Source organism: Panthera tigris, chromosome B4 (assembly GCF_018350195.1).
Source record: "Panthera tigris isolate Pti1 chromosome B4, P.tigris_Pti1_mat1.1, whole genome shotgun sequence".
NCBI classification, from domain to species: domain Eukaryota; kingdom Metazoa; phylum Chordata; class Mammalia; order Carnivora; family Felidae; genus Panthera; species Panthera tigris.
The window spans coordinates 123110445-123124237 of NC_056666.1; the positions used below are offsets into that span (position 1 = coordinate 123110445).

The 13793-nt window shown below is 45.3% G+C and overlaps 1 protein-coding gene across 3 annotated transcripts in view; it reads left to right on the forward strand.

Annotated features, from left to right (window-relative positions):
* Positions 1-13793, forward strand: part of TXNRD1 (thioredoxin reductase 1) — a 94764-nt gene that overhangs the window by 12770 nt on the left and 68201 nt on the right. Inside the window, exons 1-2 of one of the 3 annotated variants that reach the window (XM_007096470.3) lie at positions 11528-11680; positions 13109-13218. Coding sequence is in view for 1 of the 3 variants with exons in the window: in XM_007096468.3 (XP_007096530.3) it covers positions 13109-13218 (110 nt within the window). In the remaining 2 variants the exon portion in view is untranslated. Of the gene's footprint in view, positions 1-11527; positions 11681-11706; positions 11798-13108; positions 13219-13793 lie in introns of those variants that run through there. The other 2 variants (XM_042993065.1, XM_007096468.3) reach the window with 2 other exon arrangements.

The window sequence follows — 13793 nt, forward strand, 5'->3', positions numbered from 1 at the left end:
ATGGTTCTGTTTGTGAGTTTGAGTCCCGCATCAGGCTCTCTGTGGTCAGCACAGAGCCCACTTTGGATCCTCTGTCCCCCTCTCTCTCTGCCCCTACCCAGCTCATTCTCTCTCTTCTCTCTGAAAATAAGTAAATAAACTTAAACAAAAAAATTGGATAATGTTTGACTCTTGAGTACAGAGAGCAAACTGGTAGTTGCCATAGAAGAGGGAAGGAGGTATGGGGATGGGTGAAATAGATAAAGGGGATTAAAACTATATTGGGCAATGTACAGCATTGTTGAATAATTATATGGTACACTTGAAATGAATATAACACCATATATTAATTATAATTCAATAAAAAATAAAAATAAAAAAATAGGATAATGTTTATAATGCATCTAACATCCTGTTTAATTAATGTCTTCCCAGTATACTCAGATATGAAAAAGTTAGATTTAGATTAAGCTTTTTATTTATTTATTATTTTTTAATGTTTATTCTTGAGAGAGAGAGAGAGAGAGAGACAGAGACAGAGCATGAGTGGAAGAGGGGCAGAGAGAGAGGAAGACCCAGAATCTGAAGCAGGATCCAGGCTCTGAGCTGTCAGCACAGAGCCCGACATGGGCTTGAACCCTCAAACTGCGAGATCATGACCTGAGCCGAAGTCAGATGCTTAACTAGCTGAGCCACCCAGGCGCCCCTAGATTAAGCTTTTTATAAAGCAAGATAAAACTCTCTTTAATTGCCAGATATACATTCTAGTCAAGTGTTGATTCTTTTCATTCTTTGAACAATATTTGAGGGCCTGCTCTCACACATAAATGACATGAGTTCTGTCTTTCATGGGCCCATTATCTATTGTGCATCATTAGTCATAGTCACCACAAGTAGAGGGCTCTTTGCTCCTCTGGGCCTTTGTTTCCTTATCTGTAAAGTGGGGATTCAATGAGAATGTATGTAAAATGCCTAGCACTGTTCTTGATATACAGTCAGTGCTTAGGGGAAGCTGCTAACTCATGTAATATTACGCAGCCATTAAAAAAATGACTCACATAGAGTTTTTAATAGCATGGGGGAATTTTCTGTACCATAATGTTTAATGAAAAAAGCCAAGAGTTTAAAATCGATTTTACAGAATAGTTCTGTCTTGCTTTTAACAGTATAGGAAAAGGACTAGAAAGAAATACACAAAATATGAATAATCCCTCAAATGTTTTTGTGCATCTATCTTGCCAGTGTAATAGACACTGAAGAAATACAGGCTAATAAAATCTGGTTCTTCGTCAGGGAAAAGTTTTGATAAGGGAGACATTCACAACCCAGTGTGGGATGAAGTGGAGGAAGAAGTCAAACCCGCCGCTTTGATTTCTGCAATGAAGATTGGAGGACGGTGGTAGCATTCGTTAAGAGAAGAGACAGGATTTAGACCAGGGAAGATGGTGAATTTGGTGTTGGACATGTGATGATTGTCCAATATGGATAGTAGGTATGTAGGTCTGGGCGAGCGGAAGGTATAGATTTGGGAGCGTTTGAACCACAGGTGAGGTGAAGAAGAACACTCAGGGAAAGTCTGTGGAGTGAAACGGGAGCCTTAGATCTTGACTGCATCTGGATGGTGAGATTTGGAATGGCTTTTCTTCTTCCTTTGCTTTCTTTCTTTCTTTCTTTTTAAAATTTCCTATAGGGACACCTGGGTGGCTCAGTCAGTTAAGCGTCTGACTTCGGCTCAGGTCATGATCTCACGGTTTGTGAGTTCGAGCCCCACATTGGGCTCTATGCTAATAGCTCAGAGCCTGGAGCCTGCTTTGGATTCTGTGTCTCCCTTTCTCTCTGCCCTCCCACTGCTCATGCTCTGTCTCCCTCTCTCTCAAAAATAAATAAACATTAAAAAAAGTTTTAAAAATCCTATAATGTGAATGTGTTTCCTACAATGCAACATAAGTGTCTTAGTTAGGATTAGGTTTGGCCACATGTGACAGGAGACCCAAAATGACAGTGGCTGATACTAGACATAAGCTCATTTCTCCCTCACTTAAAAGAAGTCGAGATAGAGGCAGTCTGTCCAAGGCTTGCATGGTACTCCACAGTGCTGGATCCAATGTTGAGTCTACCTGTGTTCATGTTCCACAGTCCTCAGCAGTTGTCTTCCATTTTATGTTCCAAGATGGGGGTCCAAATTTTGGCCATCGCTTGAAAGAAGAGCTGAAGGAGGGCATGTCCTTTCCACTCGAGAACATATCCTGAAAGTTGCACTTGATATTTTGCTTATGTTGTATTGGCCAGAATTTGGTCACTTAGTCATATATGTGTGCTGAAAGGAGACGGGGAAATGAAACCTTTATTTTGGGAGTCAAGTGCCCAGTGAAAAGCCAAGAGTCCAGTTAGTGATGCTAATAACATCTTGGGTTTGCCTACAGAATAGCTGAGGTTGGTTCATCTGAAGATAATGATAATAATTTCCATATAAACCATGCATTTGTCTCCTATTTATTTTTTTTATTTTGTAAATGTTTTATTTATTTTTGAGAGAGAGAGTGTGGGGGGGGGGAGGGGCAGAGAGCTAGGGGGACAGGATCTGAAGCGGGCTCTGCACTGATAGCAGTGAGCCTGATGCGGGGCTCAAACTCACAAGCTGTGAGATCATGCCCTGAGCTGAAATCAGGCGCTCAACCGACTGAGCCACCCGGGTGCCCCTTTCTCCTAGTTAAATCATAAGTATAGAGGCACCATACTATGGTTATTGTATAATAGTAGTGAGCTGGCAAATACTTTGCTGTCTTAGGAAGACCAGTGACTGAACAGTGACTGAACAATGACTGAACTAGAGGCCTAGTCAACTAACGTAATGGTTAGCATTGAACCTTATCAAGGGGAGTAGGAGGTGGTCCAGCCTTACGCATTGCAATACAGCATCAAAAGAGTTTCTGAGATTATTGAAAGATTATTACAGATATTGTGGATCTGTAGATTAGGAAGTTCAGAAACATTTTGGTGGAGAACTACAATGTTCTCATTTATCTTTACAGTGGAAAAGTTGGTCTTAATACATCTACGGTGGTAAATGAGACATAGATCACTCTCAGTTCAAATCAGGGTCTGGAGTGCGGGTTGCCAACCGGGAAGATCCAAGGCCACTTCATGAGGTGACTGTAGCCCTCCACCAATGACTTGTAGTCATCAACTGTCTTGGGATTCTGGAATTTTGGCACTTGGGGAAATTAGAGAGGGATCTTCTTCTTGGTATCAACTACCTAATAGGGTTTAAAATTTAGAAACTAACAGTGGTAATAAACTGTATGGCTGTTCTTTCATAGGGTCTAAAAGCTATGGATCACTATTAATGAGTACTCACACAGCCCCTTGGCTGGCGGTAAGGGTGGCTGATCTCCAGTTTTTTCAGACGAGACATCCGAGAGTTGATTGCAACTCTTCTTTAGAGCCTGTATCTCCCGAGGTTCTGCTGGCCAGTGGTTTTCGACATTAAAAACATTTTCTTTCCTCTAGAATTGAAATAAGATACCAAGAGACCTAAAACAAGTAGAGCGCGGAAAGAGAATATTTCTGCATGTTCTAGTATATGTACATTATGTGTATATGTACATACAATACAAAATGTTTTTTAGAAGTTCTCATGTCCTTTCCATTTCTTTTAGCAAGTTGTTTAAGGAAATTACATTTTTCTTCCGGCAGATAAAGCACAAGTTTTGAGTAATGGGGATAGATAAGTACGGAAAAAGGTATGCTTAGCCACAGACTGCTAATTAAAAGAAAAATGAATAGGTTGCCCCCTTGAATTAAGCTTTTAATGGCATCTAGTGTAACACATTGTTGCCAGTGAATAAGTAATTTGTCAAAGGAGAAAATCCAAACTCTTAGCCGCTCTGTGGTCTTCCTAGATTTACACCATGCATAAGGACATAATGATGATAATAAGTTGGATATTGAGTACATACCACATTCTGAGCCCTTTATATCTACTTACTCATCTGATTTCCACTGCCACCACATGAGGTGTAGTCACTATATTTATCACCATTTATAGCTGAGTGAATTGAGGCAGAGAGATAACAGAGCTCGCCTAAAGGCATGCATCTTGTCTGCAGTCAAGCCAGGCTATGTGACTTCAGAGGAGATTCTCATGACTATTGGGCCATACTGCTTGTCAGTAGAAAGCTGGATGAGGCTGTGGGGTCGGTCAGATGTTTACAAAAGAGTAGACCTGGGCATGTTTGAAGGCAGAAGGGCTTGAATAGTCCTGGATATAAATAAGATAGGGAGAGGATGTTTAAGGGATGTGGGGTCTCCTAACACCGCTTGGAATTGGAATAGGTTGTGGGGCTCTGGTAAAGGTGTGCTGTAGCAGAGGTAGAACAATCCTTATCCTTCTGAGGTTGCAGTCAAGTCCAAGAATAGAGAAGTGCAGTGAAGAGGAAATGTAGGAGGGGAAGGAGCTTGTACCTGATGACCTTGAGCTTCAGGGGGTGTGTTGGAGCTGCTGCTACCGGCTCAAGACAGCCGTAGTTAAACATTGAGGAATTTTGCAAGCAGGTTGATAGCTTGAAATCAGCCAAAGCGGGAGTACTTGTATCACAGAAATTGACAAATTCGGACTCCCCCCACCTCTCCTGCCCAAGCTGGTTTACAAGAACACCTTTGACTCTCTTCGCTCGCATTTGAAAGCCTGCTCTAGTGCCAGCCTACCATGGGAAAGGCACTGTGTGAAGAATATTGTAGTGGAGAGAGAAGACTATGAGACGACAATCCTGTACTAGCTGTCAGACCTGGCTTGGGTCACTCACGTAACCTTGGTTTACTCATCTGCAAATGGAAATGGTAATACATATCCCAGAGCATTACTGCATTGATTAACGAGAGAACATAAAGGTCCTGGCACAGAGGTGCTCAATAAATGAGTGTTCTACGCATGGCAGACACATAGACAGTTGTGATGTAGCTTGATGTGAGAAATAAAGGAGTGACTAGTTCCATGTTTGGTCAAAGAAGGTGTCGCAGAGATCATGGTCCTCCACGCAGGATTTCGAAGTTTTCAGGGTGGTCGTTTCATGGATGAAGTCTACCCTGGTCTTTGTCAGAAAGCCAGTGCGTCTTTTGGTGTGTGTCCCTATAGCATGATGCTTTCGCCTCTTTCTGGCTCCTACCTCACTATATATTATTACTGAATTGTGAGGCAAACAATGGATTTATATCCTTACTCCAACACAGCTCTTTTGTGACCTTTGGCAAGATTCGTAACTTCCTGAAATTTCAGTTTTTCATATGGTGTAACCTTCAGGTGATTTCGGAGGATTAACTGAGAATGTAGGGAAATGAACCAGACACTTATCTGCATTGTGAACCTAAAGTGAATTCAACATATATTGATGGTTTCATCTCCGCTTATGCTTCTGCATCTCATGCAGAAACCATTTCTTTCCTACAGCTGTGCCTTTATACGTATTGCTCCCTCTGCCTAGAAAAAATTCTGTTCAAGACATAGAACAGCATTGTGGTAATTGCCAAGGACCGGGTGTCAGTCTCAGCTCTGCCGATTGTTAGTTAGGTGGCCATGGACAAGATAATTATCTTTCTATACCTGAGGGGTTTTTCAGCAAGCACAGAAACATTCTCAGGTATTTCTCCCACTCCCATTACTTTTACCTTCATTATTCCTCAGATCACTTGCTTTGTGAGGCCTTCCCCAATTGTCCCACATCATTATTTGTTTTCCCTATTTGAAGTTGATGGCCCACCACATTTGAGCACCTACTATGTTTCAGGCACGCTCCTAGCCATATTACAGATATTATTTCATTCAGGCCACCCAAAGAGTTCTCATTCGTTATCCCCACTACCCTCTGGGATGGATCAAACTAAAAGGGCAAATTCATCTCTGTAGGAGGGCTGAGAACCCCTGAGAGTTGCCATGTAAAGTCTTTTTTCCTTTCCTCTGAAAAAGATGGGATCCACAAATTAACTAGTATTATCTCCATTTTACAGATTGAGTCTTCCAAGAAATATTTATTGAGCTATTACTATGTGTGGGCACTGTTGTTGTTGTTGTTGTTGTTGTTGTGTGTGGACACTGCTTTAAGTACTGAGAACATTGTGGTGAGCATAAGTAATCCTGGACCCTGCCTACATGTGGCTACTTACATTTAAACAGATTAAACCTAAATAAAATAAAAACTTAAGATTTGCAGTTGCACCAGCCACATTTTAAGTGCTCAGTAATCACAGGTGGGTTGGACAGTGCTGATACAGAACATTTCATCATCACAGAAAATTCTGTTGAGCTGTGCTGTTCTAGGGGGAGGCCGACATTGATCAAATAATCGTCTATAAAAATATAACTGCAGTTGTGATAAGTAGCAGGCAGAAAGAATGCATGGTAACACAGGAGCACCTCATTGGGGGACTTGACCCATGTGGTAGTTTCCTCGGGGAAGGCATGCTTGTTCTCAGATCTGATGAACGGCTGGGAGTTAGCAAAGACCTGTGGTTAGGTAATTAAAGAGACTGAAAAAAGGCTAACGGCTGGGCTGTAGAGACGGAGGGCAGGTTTGGGTGAGATAAAGAGGTAGAAGGACCAAAGAGGGTCTTGTAGAAAGAGGATAAGGAAGCTGAGAGGCGGAGTAACTGGACAGTCTGGTCACTGATCGAGCCTGGGTTTGACTGAAGTCGACGCTGTGCAATGGATGCACATTCACAGGACTTTGCCTCTGTAATGACCTCCTCTTGCTCCTTTCCTCTTTGAAAATTGCCAAATTTCGCTCTACTAGATTGGTTTCTCAGCATAAAAACGTGCTATCGTAATTTGCTTCTTAGATAAAACTAAACAAAACACCCTCCTTGATCCTATGTTGCTCTTCAGCTACTTTCCCTCTTTTGTGTTTTTATACCAAAACTCCTTCAAAGAGTTGGCAGTCCTCACTACCTTCATGTCCTTTTTTCTGTTTCTGGTTGAGCGTCCTCTAATTAGGCTTTGTTTCCTCCATCGTTTTCATAAAAATCAACAACGACTGACTTCCATGGCTCGGTTTGTATCTTGTCGTTATTTCTCATCTAGTGGGTCTTCCTCCTTCGGGGAGCATTTCTTCACTGGCCTCTGAGACACCACATTCTCTTGGTTTCTCTCCCACCTCCCTCCAGTTTCTTCTCAGGCTCCTTTGCTGGCCCCTTCTCCTCCTTTGCACTTTGCGTTCCTGGACCATCTTCATTTCCTTAAATATATTAACTCCCTGGGTAACTTCATCTAGTCCCACCTGTGAAGGTTAATTTTATGGTGCCCCGTCGTTTGACCAAACACCAGTGTAGACGGTTGCTGTGAACGTACTCTCTGATGTGATTAACGCTGAAAACAGTAGACTTTGAGGGAAGCAGATTATCCTTCATAACATGAGTGGGCTTCATCCAATCAGTTGAAGTCCTTCAGAGAAAAGACCGAGGCCTCCTGCAGAGAAAGGAAGTGAGATTGCCTTTGGACTCAACACCGCAACATTAGGACCACTGGCCTTCCCAGCCTGTTGGCCTGTCCAGTAGGTTTAGGACTTGCTAGTCCCCACAATCCTGAGAGCCAGTTTGTTTCTCTCTGTCTCTCTATTTATATATTCTATTGGTCCCGTTTCTCTGGAGAACTAACATATACGGCATTAAATGTCTTTTATATTTGACTCCCAGATTCTTATTTCTTGCTCTGACTTCTCCCGTGAACTCCAGATTTGCATACTGAGCATCTCCATTCAGATGACAACAGGTCTCTCAAACCAGTGTGGGATCTGTCCCCAACTACTGCTTTCCACCTGCCCCACTCCTATCTTTCCTCCCCCTCCCTGGGTGTTCCCCCTTTCCATTCCACAGTGCCCCCATTCACCCAGTTGCGAAGGCTAAAACTCCTTAGTCATCATCGATTGTTCTCCTTCTTTTACCTTCCTTATTCCACCCATCGGCAGCATTTATGAGCTTTACTTTCAAATATCTCTTCTCACCTCCTAATCCAAGCCTTCGTTGTCTCTGGCTCGGACCACAACAGCGACCTCCCAGCGGGTCTGTGTTTCTCCTAAGTCCCTACCCACCCTAGTCGATACCACACACAGCAGAGCAATCCTTCTAAGATACAAACTAGCTGATTTCCATCTCCTTGCTTGTGACACTTTGGCTTCTTATTACATTTACAATGAGATCCAAAGTCCTATGGCCTTTGGATTCTGACCTCTGGCTACGCCTCTGGCTTCACTACCTGCCATTTTCTTCCTTGTTCACTGAGCTTTAGACACACTGCTTGCTTCACAGTTCTTCAGACAAGTCAAGCAGGCTTCCAGCTTAGGGCTTTAGTACTTCTTGTTTTCTTCTTCCTCTCCTTCCCCTTCTCCTCCTTCTCCTTCTTCTTCTCTTCCTTCTCTTCTTCTTCCTCCCCCTCCTCCTCCTTTTTAAAAGATTCTTATTTTTAAGAACTCTCTACGCCCAACATTGGGGCTTGAATTTACAACCCGAGATTAAGAGTCCCATGCTTCACCCACTGAGCAAACCAGGGCCCCCTAGTACTTCCTGTTCCTCTGCTTAGAAAGATCCCCCCCCCCACCCCCCATAAATCTTGCTCCCTCCTTTCATTCTGGTCTCAGCTCAAGTGCCATATTCTTAGATCTTTCTTGACCTCCCTACCCTACTTTCTTCTTCTTCAGGGTACAAAGAATTCTTTCAAAGCTGTTTTTTTCCCCCCTGTGAAGGGGAACAATGAAATGGGGTAGTAACTATGATGGTTGGGTCCAGGGGATCATGGGAGACTTTTTTTTAAATGTGAAAACTACCATGTGTATGATGTTGGGAATTATCGGGTAGAGAAGAAGAAACTGATGATGCCAGAGAGGGAGGCTAATTTCAGGAATGAAGTTATTGAAGACTGAGAAGGCAAGAAGAGATGAGAATCTGTACACAGGTGGAGTACGCTTCGTTAAATGAGGGTGAAGGCAGGGAGTATGGCAGCTTGGTGGTTGAGTTCTGACTGATTCTGTTTTCTTAAAGAAGAAAGCAAGCAAGTCATGAGTTAATGGCAAGGCGTAGGTATATTAGAGGTTTGACAAAAGGGGAAGAAGTATGAAATATTGACTTTGGAAACTAGGAAAACAAGTATACCAGAGATGTAAAGGACTGCTGGGAAGCTTTGGGGACACATGGAAGTTTGTGGTCTTGACCTTAAAGTGAAATCACTTTTAAGTTCTGTTTTCTCCAGTGGTGTTTTGCTATGTAAGTAGGGTACAGAATATGTGGACAGCTGGGTTTAACAAGGGTGGGCCTTGCCAAGTCAGTACAATTGAGGAGTTTGGACTTTATTTTGAGGGTCCTATAGAGTGACAAGGTTTGAGCGGAGAAGAGTTGAGTGTCAGAAAGATTGTTCTAGCTCAATGTGGTGGTGTGTGTGTGAGAAACTTATTGTAGGAGGAACAATAGTTTAGTGCAATAGGACCCTTGATCTAACACCCCTAATAGATCTGTTTATAGTGTGCTTAGATGACAGTTCAGGAATGGAGAGGGTCTTTTCCAGCATTTTCTGAGTACTTACTATATGTAGCAGGTTCTGGGAAGACAAGATAAGTCAAACAAGGGTTTGCCTTCCTAAAGCCTTCTTGGATATACATGATTTATAATGATTTTTAGGTATTTGGGATCTCAGAATAGGGACAGAGCTATCAACACTGGGTGGGAATCAGGGAAGCCCTCCCAGAGGAGATGACATTTCAGATGAGCTTTGAAGGAATAGGCCTTAGGGAGGGTAGATTATTTTAGGCAGGGAATAACATGAGCTCAGTCAAGAGATGTAAGACATATGTCTGAAACAAATGCTGCGAGATGAGAAATGGTGGGAGATGAGGTACTTCTTCCACTGCCCGGAAACTAAATATAACTAAGGAGTTGGAGTTCTCTCTATTTTGTGACAAGGGTAAGGCATCTGGCCCCTTAATTGCAGCAAGAAAGGTTTGAAAGAAACATGAAGGTTTTTTTTTTTTTTTAAGTGGCGATTTGTTTAACTTAAAAAAAACAACTACATGGAGCTACTCTACGTATTTGTGCTATAATTTGCTCACTTAAGAACAGTGTGAAGTTAAAATGCCTTATCTAGCCTTTTCTGGTATGCTATTCGAAGATACTAACTATGGCAACGCTGACCTGTCATATAAGGATCATAAAAATCAGTCCTTATCGCTTGCGTTTAGTACATTATTTCAAGTGAAATGATTTTAAAGTCCATCTCTATCTTGACCTTTGAAAGAAGCTGTAGGTTCTATACATCACAGGAATGAGGAGTTTATGTGCCTGGTTCATGGGACATTATCGTGTCGATTAACTGAGCTAAGGCATAGAAGACAGTTAACAGAGGTGGGCACAGCAGCCAGGAGGAAATGTTGTTTTCCACCTGGGAGCCCTGGCTTCTTTCCCTCTCCTTTGCTCCTTGTTTCCTGGACACCTGTGCTAGACCCATACTCTGTTCTAAGGACCCCAGAACAGGTGAGGCACACACTTAGGCAAACAACTACCATGCAAGGAGAGTACCTCCATTCATGTGCATCGTGAGTGTGTGTATGTGTGTTTGCACAAGTGCATGTGTGTTCACCAAGCCTCCAACCGTGCCTTGGAATGAACTCAAAGGAGGGAACTGTGGTTGCCTGCCACTTCAGAGACGGTGTGGTTTCTCGCAGCCTTCAAAAAACAACAACCCTTTCACCCCTGTGTGCTTCAGTCGGCCAATATCCAAAGCGGTGGGAGAGACATTCATTCATTCATTTATTTATTCAGCAAATATTCCTACTTCCCTACTGATCCAAGGTGCTGAGTAAGAATAGGAGTAAGAGCAGGAAGTATGAGAGAGCATGGCTCACTTGGGCAGCTGCAGGTGGCTTGGCATGACTGGAGTTAAATATGCTGTTTTCCCTAAAACAAACGTGACAACCCAAAACCTGAGTGGGTTAAGGAGGAAGGAGGTAAGGGGAAGTTATGTGTTGGTGAGAATTTGTCACTTTTCAGGATTAGTCAGAATGGACTAGATGTTTCTTTTAAAAGCCTGGTAATTTCCTTTAGAGAACTGCCAGACTGACAAGTCCATTATGCTAGGGCAAAGGGTCCCAGACTTTGCTGTTCACTAGAATCACCCAGGGAGTTAAGTTAAAAACAAAAACAAAATCCCCTCGGATGCCCGCCCGGGTCACACCTAATACCCATTCACCCAGAATGTCTGGGGGTGGGAGTGAGGCGTGGGTGTTCTTCAAGATCCTCTCGTGATCACAATGGGCAGCAAAGTTCCCGAGTCACTGCCTTAGGGGACGGTCCAGTTTTGCTTAATTAAAACACACTTGTCTCTGTGCTCTGGTTCCAAACATTCTTACGTTGTTTTTGCTCTTTCCTTGGGTTGGGGGCGCTCTGAGCAGGAAGAGGATGTGGTGTCACCCAATTAGGAGGTCTCGCTTCGCTAAGCCCGTTGGCGTAGTCGCCAGGGCTGCACCGGAGTGGATTTCTGCTTTGTCATTCTGACTCTGGCGGCCCGGCCGCCCGCTCCGAGCAGGGCGTGGCTTCTCGTGGCGGCGGGGAGCCCGCCACCCTTCCCCTCGGTTCGCAGCAGTCCCTCGCAGTGTCTCCGCAGTGCCTCCGAGCGGAAGGTGGGGGGCCGCCCTCCAGAAGAGCCTGGTGGCCCGGCGCTCCCCTTCACGTAAGCGGTGGGGACCCAGAAACCCGGGTAGGGCTGCGAGCCTCTGGGCTGCGAGGCTGGGGACGTGGGCAGTCGTCTGTCGGGTGCGCTTCGAACCCCGGAAAGGGATGTTTTAAGGTGTGTCTGAGTAGGGGTGAAGCTTGGTGTAAGGCGGTGCTCTTGCGGGCCGCGTTCATTGTGTCTCGTGGGTCGGTGGAAGCCGAGCCTGGGCTGGGGAGAGACCGGGCGGCCCTTGTCGGCTGGTGGCTTCCTTCCGCTCGCCCTCTGTAGAGACAGTGTGCAGAAACGTGAGAAAATGGGTGTTTGTAGCGTTTCCTACTGTACGAGTGTCGGAATGTAGATGACAATGTGACGAATAGATCGACAGATCCTCCACAGCACTAAAGGATAATAATAATATAAAGATGTCTCTTAAGAAATTGTCGCACCATTTAATCCCCGGAAATCCCGAGTTGGCAAAATGTCCGTACCTCCCTATTTACAGTTGGGGAAACCGAGGCTCAGAATCACGTGACTTGCCCCAGGCTCTTCAACGCGACAGCTGCGAGTGGGACCCAGGGCTGGTCTCGCTGTATCGGGCGTACAGGGTTACAGGCGTGCACGGCACTGCCTGGGTTTGAACCCTGGCTCTGCTCTGACGACCTAGCTGCTTTGAACTCGGGCGCGTTAGCTTTTCCGTGCCGGCTCTGCCCGTGTGTGAGACGGGCCGGACGGGACCTACTTGCAAAGAGTAGCTGTGAAGATTGAGTGTTGGTAATGTGCAAAGCATCGCAGAAGTGCTAGCTGCCATTGTTGTCAAGCAGCAGCGCTTCTGAGTTGGTGTGATTTTTGTGTCATGAATGGGCCGGATGATGTTAGAGTAACTGGAGTCTATTTTTAATTCTATCATTGACTCACTGCCTACCTGAGTTCACCCGTTTGTAAAATTGGGCCATTAGCTCCCGGTCTGTCAAGCAGGGTGTTGCTGTATGGCTTCAAGGTTCTGAAATGAAAGAAAGCACCCTAAGAGGGCAGAGTGTTCCAAATTTTGCCTCGTGGTTTCAAATTTCAAAGAAACCTGGGAAGTTGGCTTTTGGCATTCTATATAAATGCAGAGTTCAAAGGCAGATTAAATTGGGAGGCGTTTTATAGAAGTGGAGATGACTGTCTTAAGCCTCCTTTGCGAGGCTTCTCTGCATTGGGGATTTACCGGGATTCGGGGCGTCTGGTCCGGCGAGGCCGCCAGGATTTGAGCGCGGCGGGACCTCGGGTGCGGGAGCCGGCCGGGGGCCGGCGCGCGCAGGTGTGCGGGGAGAGGGGCCCGGGCCCCGCGCCGCGGCAGGGGGCGGTGCGGTCGGGGACGCGGAAGCCCCGCCCCCGCCGTGCACTTCCCGCCGCGGCCCGGGGCGGCGAGACTGACCCGCGCCCCTCTCTGCTTTTGTGCCGCAGAGGACGCCAGGGGCCTGGAGAGAGCGCTCTCGGAGCTCACCTCGGAAACCGACGTGCCGGTGGTGTTTGTGAAGCGGCGAAAGATAGGAGGCCATGGTCCAACCCTGAAGGTAGGGGGGTGGGGGCGCGGGGGACATTAAAGTTCTCTACCCGCCGGTCCCGGGGGGGAGCTCCTGGAGCCCACCGTGCTCGCGGCCCTCCTTTCGGGGCCAGGGTGGATGTGTGAACGAACCTCCAAACGGAGCGCGTCCTTAAAAACGACAAAGAAGCAGTAGGGGCCAGCTCACGTGTTAATGGAAGTTGATGAGACGGCGGGTAAATTCAGAACTGGCGAGCTTGCAAGGGAATATGTAACTTTTCGTCTTCTAAAATACGCGTTCAGAAAAATTTTCCTTCCCGACTTTCCCTGCCTTTGCCCCTTCTAATCAATCTAAATAACTTAAATTTTAGCAGCAGTGTAAACTGCTGAAAGTGAGCTGTTTGGAGAAGTACTGAGCAAAGGGGATCAGGAAATGCATATCTTCGTCGGTCCCTATCCTCTTTCTCTTTAATTCACTGGGAGGGAAACCCAGAAGCCCCAGGCTCTGGGGAGAGTAACCTGCAAGCTCCTGGAGTGAGTTCATTTCCCTTCTGGTATCTCTTGTAGCCCAGAGTTAACTATTGGGTGGAGGGAAAGGGAGAAGAA